Source organism: Ochlerotatus camptorhynchus, unplaced genomic scaffold (assembly GCF_037179485.1).
Source record: "Ochlerotatus camptorhynchus isolate MF236.1 unplaced genomic scaffold, CSIRO-AGI_Acam_v1.1 ptg000511l, whole genome shotgun sequence".
Taxonomy (NCBI): Eukaryota; Metazoa; Arthropoda; class Insecta; order Diptera; family Culicidae; genus Ochlerotatus; species Ochlerotatus camptorhynchus.
Window position 1 is genome coordinate 286,953 of NW_027040995.1, and position 18,350 is coordinate 305,302.

General features: G+C 38.9%; 1 protein-coding gene across 2 annotated transcripts in view; it reads right to left on the bottom strand.

The window, feature by feature from the left end:
* Positions 1 to 3,390: 3,390 nt before the first annotated feature.
* Dmtn (transmembrane and coiled-coil domain 2 protein Dmtn) overlaps positions 3,391 to 18,350 on the bottom strand; it is a 215,369-nt gene continuing 200,409 nt past the window's right edge. For both annotated transcript variants that reach the window (XM_065235981.1, XM_065235980.1), the window contains exons 9-10: positions 13,440 to 13,615; positions 3,391 to 3,533 (exon numbers count right to left, since the gene is read on the bottom strand). In XM_065235981.1, the coding sequence (XP_065092053.1) occupies positions 3,410 to 3,533; positions 13,440 to 13,615 (300 nt within the window). In that variant the 3' untranslated portion in view covers positions 3,391 to 3,409. The remainder of the gene's footprint in view (positions 3,534 to 13,439; positions 13,616 to 18,350) is intronic.

Sequence of the window (18,350 nt, forward strand, 5' to 3'; positions counted from 1 at the left end):
GACTATGACTATCACAGTGATTCGAAAGGATGACGTAGCTCAAGTCTATTTTCCACGATCCAACATTTTCACGAAACAGATTGGGATTCAAGAAATACAGGATGGCTCATTCTACCCTATCATTCGCATCCAAGAAACAACTCGAGGAGGAATTACAGAAGGCTCACATCAATCACATTCCAACTATCTGGCGGAAATGTTGGGTACGGTAAGTCCGTTAATAAGTTAATAAATTACAGTGCGTTACTGAACTCCTGATGATTGTAATAAATGCATATTACAAAAATCCCTAGCCCAGCAGACCAATCAACTAGTGAAAAACAATCGAATGGAGAAGTCCCAGATGTTTGTTGCACAAACTCAGCGTTGCCAACAGGCAACAATCAATCGAAGCAGGATTCTGTACTGTTAGAGGAAGGAAACAGCTACCGCAGTATGTATGTGCAACAATTAGAATCGGATGAACTAGAGAACATATCGTATGTTAGAGGTGCAGTAACGCCTGAAAGGGACTGTATGAACATTCCTACAATCAACGTATGCGCCACCGAATCGAGAAAAGATGCCATTGATCTAAAGCGCAGTGAACGATACATTGATATGTGTGGCCTTCAGGAAACCAGAATGTCTTGGGGAGCAACCACGACCCGCAACTATCAATGGCATTTGAGCCCGATTGAGAGTAAAACTAGTCATCGAGCGAGGCATCGGTATTAGCAATGGGCGATCTTGGATCGAAACACAAAAGATCGATTTTTTGGTTCGATTAATCGATTCTTTGAATCGATCTCAAACACGACAAAAATCGATTGGATCGATCCTTTTTAATCGATTTTTGTTTCAATCCAAAAAAAATTTCAGTTCATTTGCATTTGCAATTTAATATTGATTTTTTTTGTCTTCAGCTTTGCACATCACTTGCCTTGAACATGGATTCTGCAAACAAGCAATGTGACAGTTCAGTTGAATCATTCACTTCTTATGATATATTTCAGGTTCATCAGTCCTCTGCTATGTCAGAACTGAATTGCCATGGGGACATATCGGCAGAATTACAAAATTTCTTGCATCAGCCTGTTTTCCCACGTTCAGTCGATCCTTTTCAAGCATGGGAGAAAATCCGTAGTGAATATCCCCATGTATATCCCATTGCTCGAGACTGTTTATCAAGAATGGTAACAAGTGTTCCGTCAGAGAGGCAATTCTCTAAAACTGGTGAAACCACACAGAATCGATATCGGCTCAATGCAAAACGCATGGCTCAATTAGCTTTCTTGGGATCCCTCTCGGATGAGTTTTGGGATATCTGAATTAAGTACTTTGCGTACTTATCTGCTTTTAAACTCCGACCATCTAATCGTTTTGTGTCATATGTTAATCTTTCGTTTTTTTAATCGTTTATTTAATACCTCTAATCTAATATTATAGTCTGTTAAATCACTCACCTAATCAATTATCCTGAGCAAAAACTTCCAGATGTCAAATGAAATCAAAATAGTAATTTACTATGTTCTCATCATGTACAGGGGTTACTCAAAATAACTAGGATAGGCAAATTTTTGGTCAACTTTGGAGTGTTGTAACTTCGTCAAATATGATCCGATTTTAAATCTTCCAAGAGCATTTGACTGGAAAACTAATATTGTTTTAAGGTGTAGCCACGAACATAATCCTGGTCACCGGATACCGGAGATATTCCGGGTTTCCGGAGGGCTTCCGCCCAAAACTTGGTCATAATCTTTAGCAGTGATCTTTCTTTTCATGGCAACGATTGGTCCAACTGAGTGCCTCATCCGTGCTTTACAATCGCTAGCGAGCACAGAAGTGCTGGCGAACATCTCCAGAGCTGACTTCGACAGTCATTTTGTTCATTAAAGAGTTGTTGTTGTGCTCTTGCTACACCTTACATCAATAGAAGAGAGAGAGATTTTTATTGGTCTACAACCAGAGTTGAAAGGCCTAACCTCCCCATCCACTGCTAGTAGTCAATGCTCCATTTCAAGACTTCAGATTGTTCGAGCTGTCTAACGGCATTGTGAAGTGAAAATACAATTTTCCTTTTACATGTTATCCTGGGGCATCTACTGGTTCCAGAATGAGCTCCCCAATGGCATTGTTTTGTGCAAAAATGTGATTGCAGCCTACTACAGGTTCCCCCCGGGGGATTCCAGACACTCCGGAAAGACCAATGTGGTCAATGTTTCACTTTAAGTTTATAGAAAGGATATTCATGAAAATCCTTGCAGAAAGAGCAGTCGCACGGCACGTTTTTGAGGCGCACTGGTCACCATAGCTGGTCGAACTCCAGACGAAACTAGAACCGCGTTGATGAGACAACGAAACCTCACCCCAAGCTCCTCCCCTGATCCTATCCTTCGACAATGTACCTCTCTAACCGAGAGTAAGCCGCGAGTATTCGGCCCAACTCCTACTAGACAAAGAATTAAGTGAATTTTGTTGAACAATGAACAATGAATTATCAGCTCCGTAAAGCTAACGCAATTGCGCTTTCCATGTAAACGAACTAGATAAAAAAGAAGACAGATGGTTCGCTTTAAAGCAAAAATGTCCTCGTCAGTTAATGTTACCCTTGGAGTTCCACAATGATCACATTTAGCTTCTTTATTATTTATTTTATTTGTACATGACGTGAAGTTTGTGTTAAATCGCCTAAATGTGCTCATGTATGCTGGCGATATGAAACTGTACATGGAAATCTTTAACAATTCTGATTTGCTACATTTTCATGATGAAACTGACAGCGGCACCGGTGGTGTAGTGGTAATCGTGATTATCTCTCACCCCAGCAGGCCTGGGTTCAATCCCAGTCGGCGCCGCCGGGATGTTCTTGAGGCATAACATCTCTGATCACGCCTTCCTTCGGAAGGGAAGTAAACCGTTGGTCCCCGGTTCATGAGTTGATGAATCGTTAGGAAAACAAGATCGACGGAAAACAAGTCAAGGAAAAAAAAAACAAGATGAAATTGATGTTTTCTACAATTGTATTATATGTTATATGTTATTCCAGAAAACACACTACTCTAGATTTTACATGTAGGAAATCAGCTGGTTGTAAGTTGCGATAAAATTAGGGAAATATTTTAATTAAATTATAGCCAAATAGAAGGTATTTTTATTAATAACTACTGAGTTAATTAATTATTCTTAAAAAATATAGCAGTTTTAATGCTTCCGACAGACTCACTTAATCAAGTCCAAAAGTATACCGATAAACTGGGATCAATTAAAAGTAGAAATTTCAAGAATTTCGATGAACGCCCAGAAAAATTACACCTCTTTGATTTGTTTTTTTGGAGAGAAAATATAATATGCTAATAGTGGCCAGGGTTAACAGTGATATAGTAATACGGAAAAAAAACAAGAACATGCTGAAATAATACATCTTTATTTAAGTTGAAGCAAAAATTTTCATTGTATCTATTGAATAAAACCATAAATTCCTGATCTCAGTCCATTGTCTAAAAATAAACACCACAGATATGATACAAACGACCGTTGTCAAAACACGCACCCTGTAACGAAAATAAGATAAAATTTATGATGTGCAGCAAGGATAACTAACAAAAATCTATGGTTATTGAACTATCTGTATGTCTTTATGATCTTCTCGTATATCTATACATTTTTAAGTGAAAAGGGACGAGCAGTACAGGGTCCGAAAGTGAGTTTAGTTTTTTAAGAGTCTGTGTGTAACAATTCTGCACAACAGAAATTAATCAGTTCCAAATCAGGTCTTTAATATTCTTTAAAAATTGGAGCTCATCTGGATGCAGTCACTGCACAGGCTCTTTGAAGATTAAACATAAAGTAATTATATACAAGTAATAGGGTTAAGATCTGTCATACTAAGCAAAACTCGCACTTAACCTCTCTCTTACGATCGGGTTTGAACGAATAATGGAATGTTTCAATCAAAGATAATTTCTTAATTTATTTTCCTTTACCTGGCCAATGAAACACAAATATCAAGATTACAGCGCTTGCAGAATAAAATAATGCGTTTGATTTTGAGATGTAATAGATTCACTTCCTCAACTTTTATGCTAGATGCCTCACAATGGTTTTCGGTGAAGCAAAGAATTGTATAGTTGATTATAGTGTTCATTTTCAAGTAGTTAACGATTTGCTACCTCGATATTTGTGTGATAGAATTGAAAGAGGAAGTTACTTTCATAGATATTATTCTAGTATTGAAATAAGAACACCAAATGTCTTGACTTGTGCTTCACAAAATTCATGATATTTTAAAGGAATAAATGTTTTCAATTTGATGCCTAGACATATCAAACGTTCGCAACACTTACATAATTTAAGAGGGAAAATACAAGTAAAAATTTATTTTTATCAATTTTTTATATTTTACTTTAAAAATTAAAAAAAAATGCTACGAGCACGAGAAAAGAGTGATCTATGGCCCAGGTTTCGCCGATTAACCGTAAGTTCCAGAAATCATGTTTTTACACAACCCAAAACTTTAAACGCGTTTTTCTCGAAACGGTGTTTTCCAAATTGGCGGGAAAGAATGTGAACCACTGATATCATGAAAAAATTAACAATAAATAATTTTCATGTTTGCCTAAAGTGGAAAAAAAAACAGTGAAAAATCAATATTTTTTTTTTCTAAATTTTTAAATGGTTTTTTATGGGTTTTAGAGGTTCACATAGAACAAAAATCTTTTCTGAATAAGGTCCAATTGATAAAAGTAAGTTTTGTCCATTTTTCAGGGCTCTAGAACGCCCGCCAATTACCAATCCCCACCGGAGGCGACCTCCTTCCGATATGACCCCAAGGAGCCACAAATGTCACAAACCAATGAAAAAAATCTCAAATGTAAGCAATTTAATGCAAAAAACCTCAAACGCTCACAAAAAAAAAATCCGAAAATCGTCGAGTTTTTGACGTGTTACTTATATTTCCCATGTAATGTGTCTAAGTAGGCATCCCTAAATTTCATACCAAAAACAAACATCCAACCGTTCAGGCAGCAGAGTCAATGTATCACCTCAAAACTGCAACCATGAAATTTCGAGTGCCTTTTGTATTTTGTACCTGTCGTCCCAAATGACGAGCTGCCCGGGCGCACCTAATAATCGATATTACTGATTAAGCAATATAAACTTCAATTGTCGCTCCAGTTGTCTCCCTTATGCAAAACTAAACCAAAATTACCAAATTGAAAGCTCAGTCTATCACATAGTCTGGCTCAACTGGTCTTCTCCGGTTTGAGTATCAGACACTCTAAAAAGTACCTACCGTGTTTTCATTTCGACTCTAGTCGAAATCGAATTGAGAAAAGTCCACGGTACGCGTGTAAATGCCGCGCAGGAATGGCACCGTCGCGAAACGGAACGCGAAGTGCAGGAAATAAATCCACACCCCCCTTAAAAGACACTGCATTTCACACATTAAACCTGTGTTGTGAACACGTATCCAGTGATTTTTTTATGAATTGACAAATTATGTATCTTGACGACATTATCTCTAACGGATTATTTTGTATGGATAGCTGTCATAATGACTTTTTAATAATTATTGTAAGCGGCATCGGTGATGTAGTGGTAAGCGTGGCCTGGGTTCAATCCCAGTCGGCGTCGCCGGGATGTTCTGAGACATAACATTTCTGATCACGGGAAGGAAGGGAAGTAAAGCCGTTGGTCTCCGGTTCATGAGTTGATGGGTCGATATGTAGGGTCCTGGTGTCGGAGCTGCCTCCCTGGCGTCAGTACATTGATGCTCAGCACGGAAAGCAAGATCGACGGAAAACAAATCAAGGAAAAAAAATATTGTAGCACTGCAAAAACTTCGGCACGATGGTTCGCGTCCGTTTGAGAGTGGATTGCTTCCACAAGTTGTACTCCGACACAGGCAGCATGGTATTTTTTGTTACAAAATTCGCACTTCCATAGAAAGCGGTCGTCGTTGATGCTGCATGATATTACACCGCACGGCATAACTATGTTGTAAATATTCGACGCGATACTATAAGGGACAAATGGCCAGCGAGACCCACACGCGTCGTTGTCTAAGTGTAAAAAAAAACATTTATATATATACAAATTACTTGCGGACCAAAATGCAAATGCGTCCGCGCCCGAAGACAGCTCGTGGCGAAAAAAAATGGAAGATGCTCTCCACAATTCCAGAAAACGTGAACATGGGAGCATGTTCTTGCTGATTTTTCAGCTGTTTTTCTGGCTGAAAAATGGGATATCTGGGGTTTTAGATATTCCCAGAAGTGGTGGAATTTACTACATTTAAATTCCGGTGGTGGGGGGTTTCGGTACATTTCCACTACCTCTTAAATTTGTCAAGGTAGGTTGAGAGTCCATACGAGAAGTCTTACGAGGATTTTTAGTGTTTTTTTAAACCGCTTTCTCGTGTCACCTTTAAAGACAAAGGGACTACCGTCACCAGCCTCTGAGTCAGAGCCCTGATCATCATCTGGCAAAATGGAGTATGTGTTTTTGCTTTTTGAGGTGGTTTGGGAAGATGAAGTAGTGTTTTTTAAGAGTTCTGCAAGTGACCTCTTGGAGCGAGCTTGCAAAGACCGTTTAAGTTTTTCTCCCTGCTGTTTGTACTTCGGACAATCAACCAAAGCATGCAGAGTATCCTTGCAGTAAACACATTTTGGGGTAGACCGGCAAAGACCATCTGCATGCAGTTCGCCACATTGATCGCAGCTCGGTTTGTTTGAGCAGAAGTCAGCGGTGTGACCAAGTTGCTTGCATTTTGAGCAGTTCACCCGCGGTATAAACAAGCGTACAGGCAGTCGAACCTTCCCAATTACGACTTAGTCAGGTAGCGCCGATCCTGAAAAGGTCACACGGAACGAGTCTGACAGAGAATACGTTTTTTTTTTTCGTGCCAATGAGAGACACTGATTGCATTTGGATGCAATCCAGAATCTTCACTTTCGGAAGGACACGGTTTTTAAAAATACCGAAGGATTCGACATGAAGGAAATCTTCGCAAGTTAGTTCGCTTCGGTGACCACTCCTTCGATTTCTACATCGCAACTGGGGATGTAGACTCGATATTCCATCGTAAAAAGCTCATAGGCAACAATCCGGTTTGCCTGCTTCGGGTCAAACTTGCCAAACTGTCGAAAAAGTTATAGAATCAAGAATTTTACTCTTTTCAGCGAACGTGAAAAAGGGGAATGATAAGGTTAGATATAACAGTAATAATATCTAAAATTAGTTGTTGAAGGTCATGGAACAGGGTCGATAGGTACTGCCAATCACATACATCTCTATCTCTTTATCCCACCTTTTAAATATTATCACTATTACTTTGACTATCCCCTATATTCAATAACTTTCCTTACTATCATCTGACCCCTGTGATTATTGTGGAATAATTCTATGATGTCAAATCTATATCTCTGATTTTTTTACTGGATACCCTATGACCCCATTATGTGCTTGAAAACGAAAACGAAGTCAAGAAAAATAGTTATTTATTGACTATAACTTTTTGAATCTATAATCAACTATTTTGCACTACATGGTTACCACAAAATAATCAATAATGACTATAAAGCATGCAAATAGAGGGAAAACGGAACTACCCATTAAATGAGTAAATTTCACCCATTAATGGGTAGCTGTTAGTTACAAATAGGGGGGATAGAATTAATAGATATTTTTGGTCGCTATTGAAAATTTAATCGCTGGCTGAATTTATGTATGGGCCCAAATTAGGAGCATTTAGGCCGACATTACATTTATTTCCCCTATGTTGGGATTCATAAAAAGATTTAATTATCATTTTAAAAACCCATATACCATCAAAACACTTTATACAGCTTACATGAGATCAATTCTCGAATATTGCAGTGTGGCTCAATACCTTGAAACTTATATAAATCGTATAGAATCAGTTCAAAAACAGTTCTTGTTATTTGCTCTTAGGAAACTAGGCTGGACCCCTTTTCTCCTTTCTTCTTATGAGTCCCGTTGCAATTCTTAAAAAGAACATCACTTGTCTTTTAGATCAATCAAAACTTTTTGAATAGGTTGTCATAGAGACCCTAAATGCGCATTGCAAGCAATATCTAAGTATAGATCAACACGGATTCATAACTAGGCGTTCCACAACTACGAACCTGCTGTGTCTAACGTCTTACATCACAGAAAGTTTGATTGCTCGGACCCAAACGGACGTTATTTACACAGATCTCACGACAGCCTTCGATAAACTGAACCACGAAATTGCGATCGCTAAGCTTGATAGGCTAGGTATCGGTGGAAATCTTTTGAGATGGTTTCGTTCTTACCTCACGGAGCGCCAACTGACAGTAACTTTGAGTACTTGTCGCTCAGCAAGCTTCTGCGTAAAGTCCGGTATACTTCAGGGTAGCCATCTGGGACCATTGTTATTTCTCCTTTACTTCGACGATGTTCACCATGTTATCACAGGGCCACGATTATCGTTTGCAGACGATCTGAAAGTTTTTCTGCGCATCCGCTCACTCGCCGACTGCCGTTCTCTCCAAGATCAGATTGACATCTTTGCTGACTGGTGTAGTCTAAACCGACTGGTGGTCAACCCAGCTAAGTGTACAATCGTTACTTTCTCACGCAAGAAACAGTCGATTATTTTCAATTACAAACTACTATGCACGATTATCGAACGGGTGCATTGCGGGAAAGACTCAGGCGTTTTTCTGGACTCAAAGCTGACATGTATTGTATGTCGTCGACAAAGCGTCCAGAACTCTTGGCTTTGTCTTCAAGATTACTAAGAACTTCGCGAGAACTCTTACGATCTACGTTGGAATACTGCTCTGCAGTCTGGGGCCCAAACTACAATAATGGGGTCGAGCGAATTGAATCTGTGTAACGACGTTTTCTTCGCTTCGCGCTCCGTAAGCTGCCTTGGAGATACCCATTTTGTCTTCCAAGCTACGAGAATCGCTGCCAATCAATGTCGAGCCCTTACGTATCCGAAAAGATGTTTTCAGATCCTTAACCGTTGCCGATACTCTGCAAGGAAGAATCGACTGCGAAGCAATTCTGCAACAAGTGAACATTAATGTTCAACCTCGATCACTACGCAACAGTCTTATGCTAAGACTTCCACTTCGAACTAATTCTAGCTTAGGGAGCGCTATTTACGGCTTGCAGCGAGTGTTCAACCGAGTGGCGTCGATGTTCGATTTCCACTTGACATGGAATATGCCTGATGCCCAACAGCTAAGTGTAAAATTTTAGACTTATACATTTTTAGTAACTTGACAATGCTTTCCTTGTTATTTTCGTTTGTAACTGTAGTATATGTAGTCTGTATAATCTGTACTTTTTATACAATACATCATTGGGACTCTTTCTAGTCTGTTGATGCAAACATAACAAATAAACAAATATAGATGAACATTGAAACACTTCAGAGAAATTTCCATGATTTCCTTTCTACTTATATTTTTGCGTACCATCACGCATCTTAACAACTCGAAGTGTATTAAACATTTTCAACTACTATACTGCCGTTATACGCATAAGAGTCCAACGGTGCAAAAGGATTGCATAGAACATGGGACAGTTATGTGTATAACGGCAGTATATACATTTTTTTTCCTTGATTTGTTTTCCGTCGATCTTGCTTTCCGTGCTGAGCACCAATGCTACCGACGCCAGGGAGGCAGCTCCCACACCTGGACCCTACCTATCGACCCATTAACTCATGAACCGGGGACCTTAAGGAAGGCGTGATCAGAGATGTTATGCCGTAGAACATCCCGGCGGCGCCGACTGGGATTGAACGCAGGCCTGCTGGAGTAAGAGGTAATCACGCTTACCACTACACCACCACCGGCGCCGCTGTGTATACATTAGTGGTGTGGAGAAATTATGATTAAAATTGGGCTGAAATTCAAATGGTGATAGTGATAGTGATGTTCCCACTTAACCCTATAAAGGTTTGAGCTAGACGATTTATTTTTAAGTTAATTAAGTATGACATCTTAACCAGATTAGCAAACAAAAACTAAACGGCGCCGGTGGTGTAGTGGTAAGCGTGATTACCTCTCACCCCAGCAGGCCTGGGTTCAATCCCAGTCGGCGCCGCCGGGATGTTCTGAGGCATAACATCTCTGATCACGCCTTCCTTCGGAAGGGAAGTAAAGCCGTTGGTCCCCGGTTCATGAGTTGGGTCGATAGGTAGGGTCCAGGTGTGGGAGCTGCCTTCCTGGCACGTCGGTAGCATTGGTGCTCAGCACGGAAAACAAGATCGACAGAAAAAACAAACCAAAGGAAAAAAAAAAGCAAGCAAAAACGAACTGGTTACAGTTACCGCTTTAAATTCCCTCAACACTTTTCAATTGCTTCACAGCGATATAAATGTGATAAATATTAGTCTCTATAATCTGTACTTTTTTTACAACACATCACTGAGACTATTTCTAGTCTGTTGAAATTTCCATGATTTCCTTTCTACTTATATTTTTGCGTACCATCACGCATCTTAAGGGGAAGTTTAACGGCCCGAAAAAAAAAAATATTTTTCTTTCTTAGTTTTTTGTCAAAAAATTACATGTAAAAATATTTAGTCTATCTCATCATGAAAAAAATTGGACTCTCAGCAAAACCGAAAAGTCGATATTTTGTGGTTTTTTGAGTCCAACTTTACGCCATAATGACTTATAAAAAATGGTTTTGCCCGGAATTTTCTCTGAAAAATTAGAAAAAAATGTGATTTTTTTAGATTTTTTATACCTTTTCTCAATATTTTTAGAAAAATCCTAATGTATATTTTTTTTCGGAGCGGTTAACTTCCCCTTAAGAACTCGAAATGTATTTCAACTGTCACCTAACAGAACGAATTTAGGGTAAAAATAGACCAATTAATAGAATGATGAGAGTGTATAATAATTATTGTGAGAGTATAGATCTAACTATGTCTAAAGATACAGCAAGGAGAATACTAACGGCTAGTTCTTTTTGAACCATTTTTATTTCCTATGTAGATGTTTGAATATGTAGTCTACATTGATTGACAATTTCAAATAAAACGTTTGTTTTAAAATAGCATGTAAGGTAACAGCACTATTGTAAAACGGACTACACTGATTGGCGACAAATAAATAAATAAATAAAATAAATAAAGTTAATAAAATAAATAAAATAAGTTAAATCAATAAAATAAATAAATAAATTTACATGAGCGTCAAGTTGCCATAAGGCATAGAATTAGACTACTGCATGGCTTTGACTAGCAAAGCCCTTCAATCGTTGATGTGGGTGGATTAGAATAGGTTTCGGGATGCTGAAAGATATAGATTGGTTCGTGGTTACTTGTTTGGAACTTATTCCAGTCTTAATCAAGTTGCAGCAACTTATTGTGATTGAAGTGTGCTGCTTGGGTCGTTTTTCAATTTTGTAAATCATAGAGGATGCGTAGCTGATGAGGTTTGTTGTAGTAGATCATTTTTTGACAAACCTATGCTGTTCGTCTGCGATGATGTGGTGCACACAGTGTTGAGAAAATATCAAAAAATGAAATCTCAATCTCTTCGATGATCACGCTTGATTTTCGTGGACAAATATCAACAAACAAACAACAGCGGATGATATTTATTGCTGGACTGCTCGAAACATGAAAAAAGTGTGATAAAAGTACACGTTTCCGTCAAATTGTGTTGGTGTCTTCGGAGCACTTATTGCTTACATCATATGAAGACGATAAGAAGAAAACTCGCACTTTATAATAGGTGAAAACGCATTTATTTGTCTAGTTTGGTATGAATTGTGCAATATCAAGATCTGTATCAAACACAAGTCTAGACGAACAATTAAAAAGATCCTATCTGCTTTAATCGATTCTCTTCATCGACTTTCTCTTTCGTTAATAACTCAGCTGCAAAAACATTCTCTGTTGAATTTGATGTTCTGGGATGGAATCTTCTTTATAAAAAAAAAGGTTTTGAACAAAACAAAAAATGTTTTCATCAAAGATAACTTCTAAATTTATTCACCTTTCCATACGTACCGTTGGAATTGATAAAGAGTCAAACAATGTTGAGATATTATTAAAAATCTAACACTGTTTCTTTATTCTAAATTCGTCCTACGAGTTTCAATTCCGTCCTAACGCATTGAAACGCCATTAGATTTTCTTCGTCCTACGGATGATTGTAGAAAAAGTGAATTCGCTAGGAGCGCTTCTTTTGTTTTGAGGACAATGAGTGTAAATATTCATACAATGCGCTGTACTAGGCTTCATGTGGTGGCTTATGAACCAACGGATCGGAACAAACGTATTATTGATTTGTGCACGGTGAAATCATTGATATTATTGATGATTTCTGCTCGATAGAACGGAAATTGGCGATTACGACGAAGTAGCGCTCTTCCCTATGCCGTTTTTTCCTCGATTTTTCTTTCGTCGATCTTGTTTTCCGTACTGAGTACCAATGTTACCGTCGCCAGAGACGCAGCTCCCACACTTGGACCCTACTCTAACGACCGATCAGCTCATGAAACGGGGGCCAACAGCTGTACTTCCCTTCCGAAGGAAGGCGTGATCAAAGATTTTGTGCCTCAGAAAATCCCGACGGCGCTGACTGGTATTGAACCCAGGCCTTTTGGAGTGAGAAGCAATCACGTTTTCCGCGCGGCTCGTATATTCATCGTTATCAAATGAGAAAATCAGTTAAGACTTTGTACACTGTTGTACTACCGTTGTACTAGAAACTACCAATTTTAAATTGGCTCACTACTTGACTAGCCTATTAGTCCCAAGTACATCTATAAGCGTACCCCATTCTAGTCGAAATTCTAGTACTATACTATGTTTGTTTTGATTCGCTATGAAAGTTTGACAGATAAAATGAGGGGTTCGTTGATTTTCCTTCGAACCGAAGATAGTACCAGAGCTGAACCAAAAAGTTGAGCACGTTTCTTCGGGACCTTCTGGTCTTAGAGTCACCTCTATGGTTGTACTGATTTAAGCTAGTACTACCATAGAGGTAACTCTAAGACCAGAAGGTCCCGAAGAAACGTGCTCAACTTTTTGGCTCAGCTCTGGTACTCTCTTCGGTCCCAAGCTAATCGATGCACCCTTCCAAACAGAGGAAAATCCACGAACCTCTCATTTGGTCTTTCTTTCATAGCGAATCAAAACATAGTGTAGCACTAGAATTTAGACTAGAATGGGGTACGTTAATCGTTTTCTTGGGACCAATAGTCAAATAGTGAGCCAATTTAAAATCGTTTCCATCGGTTGGTACTACTTTGTATGTCTGTCGATGGTATAAGAGAATCGATTAATGCAGATAGGAACTTTTGTAATGTTCATCGAGAATGAATGTTCCTCTCTAGTGCAAACGGGGAATAATGATGGCATAATCGATATACTTAAATCTCTACATATAATAGCCTGTAAATTACCATTACTTTATGATAAAATTGTAACCTACCTCGTTTTAAGGAAAGGCATAGTAATTCCAGCAGCAGTTGCCACCAGTAAAAGTATCACTTGAAGAACTGTCAAAACCACATTTATAAGTTTTACAACTACTGCTCTTGCATTCGAGTTATCTATTCCTTCCACAGTTACATATTGTTGCTGCGACAAATGTTCTATTTTAGAAATCTGAAAAATAGAGCGTATTTAGTTGTAAATTAGTGCCATTTGAATCGTGTTAGTTAACTTATTTAAAATATCAGGAAGTTTGGTGATAAAAGCATTAAATAATTAGTCTTGCAAGGTTAAAGGCATACAATTCTGTTAGATGTAATAGCAGCGGATGCCGATTTCCAAACAAAATGGTCAACTTTACCATGCTGTAAATTTGTTCTCTTATAATAAACTGAGCTGAAATCTTCTCCACAGAACTACAAATGTGTTCAAAATGTAAATATTTTAAACATTTTCAACTACTATACTGTCGTTATACGCATAAGAGTCCAACGTATAACGGCAGTATATACATTTGTCAATGGTGTGGAGAAATTAGGCTGAAATTCAAATGGTGATAGTGATGTTCCCACTTAAACCCATAAAGGTTTGAGCTAGACGATTTATTTTTAAGATAATTAAGTATGACATCTTAACCAGATTAGCAAACAAAAACGAACTGGTTACAGTTACAGCTTTAAATTCCCTCAACAATTTTCAGTTGCTTCACAGCGATATAAATGTGAAAAATATTAGGCGTTCTCCTCTTTGTTCACTCTTTTGTCCACCTCAAATATTCGCAGGCATTCCCAGCGACCAAGAGTTAATGAATGATCAACAAAGAATCCTATTACATTACCAACCCCGCATGATATTATCATAATTTTCAGCAATGTCAATAATGCTCACGAACCGCCGACATTCAGCCAGAAAAATTACTATTAATTCAAGGCTACCACTCACTGTAGCAAGACGACTGTCAGTAGACTGTGGGCTGTCCTCGCTGTTCAATTAGATCAAATGTAATAACCTCTAATGTTACTAAACCTGCCATTGTACGAAGAGTAAAAAACGGGATGGGTATCGTCCACGTGCACCCACGAGATAGTTGAGAATCTCCTTCAAGCAACAGGATCATGCAACCGATCAAGAAACCAGCCATCTAACAGAAGAATGCCCCAATGAGTGGGGAGAAGAGCCCGCCCTCTATTCACGAAATGTTAAAAATAAGGAGATGGCATTTCCACTCTTCCCATCTATGCTGCTTCAATTGGTGGATCGTTAATATAATAATCCAATTAAAAGTTAAAATATAAATAAAGAATGATCACACCCGATATCCAGAATCCATGACATCACGATGATTTCGAAGAGCTCCCATAGGTATGTTGCCGTTACATCCTCAACCGGTGTTAAAAACGGCACTCTCGCCTTTTCCTTCCTGGGTTTTAAGGACTAGGACAACAACTACTTAACATATTCTAGCTGCTCCGACTAAGGGATCTAGCAGAGAAAAAAAGGACTGCGACCACTTTTCATCACCATTCATCGCGACTCAACGGATTCAGTTCATCTGTACACCGTCTGGAAGGCGCAGCGCCAGTCCCCACCGGCCGAATCAACGCAGAAATCAGAAGCGACAAGTCCAGCGACCAAAAAAAGCGTCTAATATTGACCAACATAACCAACATAGATAAGCGCCTTTCGTCCGGGAGGTGGAACGCCAGCACGCAGCAAGCAAAAGGATGAAACAAAACATACACCCACAGAGCATGGCACGAGCAGAACTGCTAACGACCGGTGCCGGTGGTGTAGTGGTATGCTTGACTGCTTTTCCCTCCAATGGGTCTGGATTCAATCCCAGCCGAGGTCGGTGTGATTTTTCTGAGGTATACAAATCTCCGGTCACGTCTTCCTTCGGATGGGAAGTAAAGCCGGCCCATGTTTTTTGATGGGTATTATATCCTATGCTGGTGTGGAAGCAGCCTCCCTGCCATTGGCGTAGCTAATGAGGGTGCCTGGCTCCCTTCAGAATGATTCAGGTCCCTCCAGTTTTTTTTTTGGTTATTCAAATACCGACGATTTAAATAATATTAATCTACAAAACATTCTGGAGGGGGCCTAGATGATTGTAGAGGAGGCTTTGCCCCCTTGGCACCCCCATTAAATGCGCCCATGCTCCCTGCACATCCGATTGTCGTCAATAGATGGCAATGATTGGCACTAGCTTGAGGAACAGAGACCGACGCACGGAGTGGTATCTGGTAAATCTAGCTGACCAAAACACATTTTTTCGAAATGGGGCTAACTGTAAATGAAGTCGTGCAAGGTGAACAATACCCTGTACTTGTTTTATCTTTTACGTATCTGTTCGCTTGCTGTAGCAGTTCAAAGTTGACTTTAGAGTTGGTCGTGTGATTCGTGCAATTATTTTTTTTTCGCGCCGTTGAGGATTCTGTTCCGCTAGTCAACTCAAGTTATATTTTTGAAAACACATCTAGGATGGACTCTATTCAGGCAGGTAATTAAGAACATATTAATTTGAATCATGCATGAGTTAGGTATTAACGGTGTTGTAAATAAGTACACAGCAAAAAAAAAAAGTAATATGCCTCAACGTAATGATGCTAACGTATCAGGAAACTAGATGTAATTGTGAGAAATATGTGCAAATTAACACCAATTCCATGTAATATTATATCGCTCTTCTAGAGATGAACTAGCTTAAGGCTAAAAATCTCTTTAATAAAGCTTTAAAAAAAATATCGCTCTTAGAATTACGCAGAAACAAAATGACTATTTTTCATTCCGTCACATGTGTGTAATATTCACAAATAAATAACATAATTATTACACATAAACAGCTGCACATAGGTCATTCAACAAATAGTTGTGTAATATTACACTAATATTATGCGATATGACAGCTAATTACTACGCGATATTAAATCTCGCAAACCGCCATTGTTATTCGAGTGCTCGGTCCAGTGCCTTATTGTAAAATGTTGTCCGTTAATTGTGAACGTGCTACAAAATGGTAAGTTGAGACAAAAACCACCAATTTACGTATTTCATTGACAAAGAAATCCCTTATTACGGGGGACAACGAGTCACATTATTTGATTGGCATGGTGAATCACTTCAGGCCGATAACATAGTGAGAGGATGCTGTTCTCGGCGACGCAGACGTCTCGGACAGAGGAACTGGGTAAGCTTGCGTAAATCAGAGCCAATCTATGTCGGGGTGGACGATCTCAAGGCGGAAGCCACCGTCACTGGACTGGAGCAGGGTTTCTTAGTGTGTCCCTCGGAGAAGCGTTTGCTCATGTCGTTCATGTTCCTTAATAAGAACCACAAGAAGAAGGTTATGGTGTTCTTCTCTTCGTGTTTGTCCGTTAATACCATCACGAGCTTTTCAACTTTTTTTCTAAAATCTTTCGGCAATTTAATCTGAGCAATTTTCGATTCACAGGGTGAACAGAAACAAGCCAGTCTTCTTCCAGTTTTGCAGCCGGAATACATTCACCGAGTCGGCCGTATTGCCCGAGGCGAGAACATCTGTGGCCATCCTCTGCTGTTGCTATGTCCAGAGGAGGTGGCTCAAGTACCTTAAGCAGGCAAAGGTTCTACTTAATGAGTTTGAGTTCTCCTGGAGCAAGATCGCCGACATTTAGTTGCGGTTGAAAAATCTGCTGTCGAAGAACTACTTCCTTAACCAGTCCGGCAAGTTGTCGTTCAAAACGTACGTTAGAGCGTACGAAGGACACCACATGAAGGATGTTCTTAATGTGGCGAAATCGTTGGTTTCACGCAGCCTCCCAACGTGGACTTTGGCAAGAGCTACAATATTCAGATCTCGGATCGGCGGGCAGGAAATCGGGGGTTGGGTCACTTCAAGACCATGAACAAGGACAAGAAAGGCGAGATGAAGTTTAAGCATATTATTAATCGGCAGGAGCTGAAGAAGTGCCAGTAGGCGAAATGTTGGTTGTTAAGGAAGCTTTCTTTTTGGTAAATATACTTTCTAAGCTTTTGGTTTTCGGTAGAATGATAGAGAAATTGTCCGATGTTCCGCTTGCGTAAAGGGAGCGCTATTAATTATAAGCAGCGGAAGCTTTCTATGGCACCTGAAAACAGTCTTCGTAAGATGACAGCCTCTTCACGGCGGATATGAAACCTTAGTCTAACTACTTTTTTTCCTCGGAACATTACACTCAAAAAAGTCCACATGTCGGTTCGAAGTGTTTAAACGCTTGACTTTTCAAAAGTTATTTTAAGTGTATTTCACCTTGGTTCAAAGTGATATACACGTTGATTTCTAGTGTTTCAATCTTAGAAATGTTGATAATCTTTCACTATCAATTCAAGTGTATTGCACATTGAATCACACTACTTTTCAAAACAGAAGGATTCGAAGTGTTTTGCATTACAATGTGAATTGATTGTTCTGCTAGGTAAACATCTAAAACATGAGTTATGGCTTCATCCTTATGAACCATTTTCATATATGAGAACAACCGTGGCCCACTCGAAAAAAAAAATAATTATAATAAAACAACGAAATTTCAATAATTTTTACTGTTGAATTTCGAGTACATTAAAATTTATTGTTAAATTGTTGTACGGGAGAAAATACAAAATTCATTTTTTAACGATACAATGCTCAAACAATGAAAATTAATGTGATAAGAACAAATTTGTTCTAGAAACATCAGCTTTTATATTGCTAAAATACTTAACAACCCCTCTTATTTACTGTAAATTCATCAAATACCATGATTTTTATTGTTGTGAATTATGAATTTCGTTGTGATTTTATGGTGATCGACAAAAATGTCCAATGTTTTCACAATAAATATCATGGTTACAATGACATTGAAACTCATTGTATTTTTATTGTATTTTTTTTTTTACGGGCAGTGAGATCGAA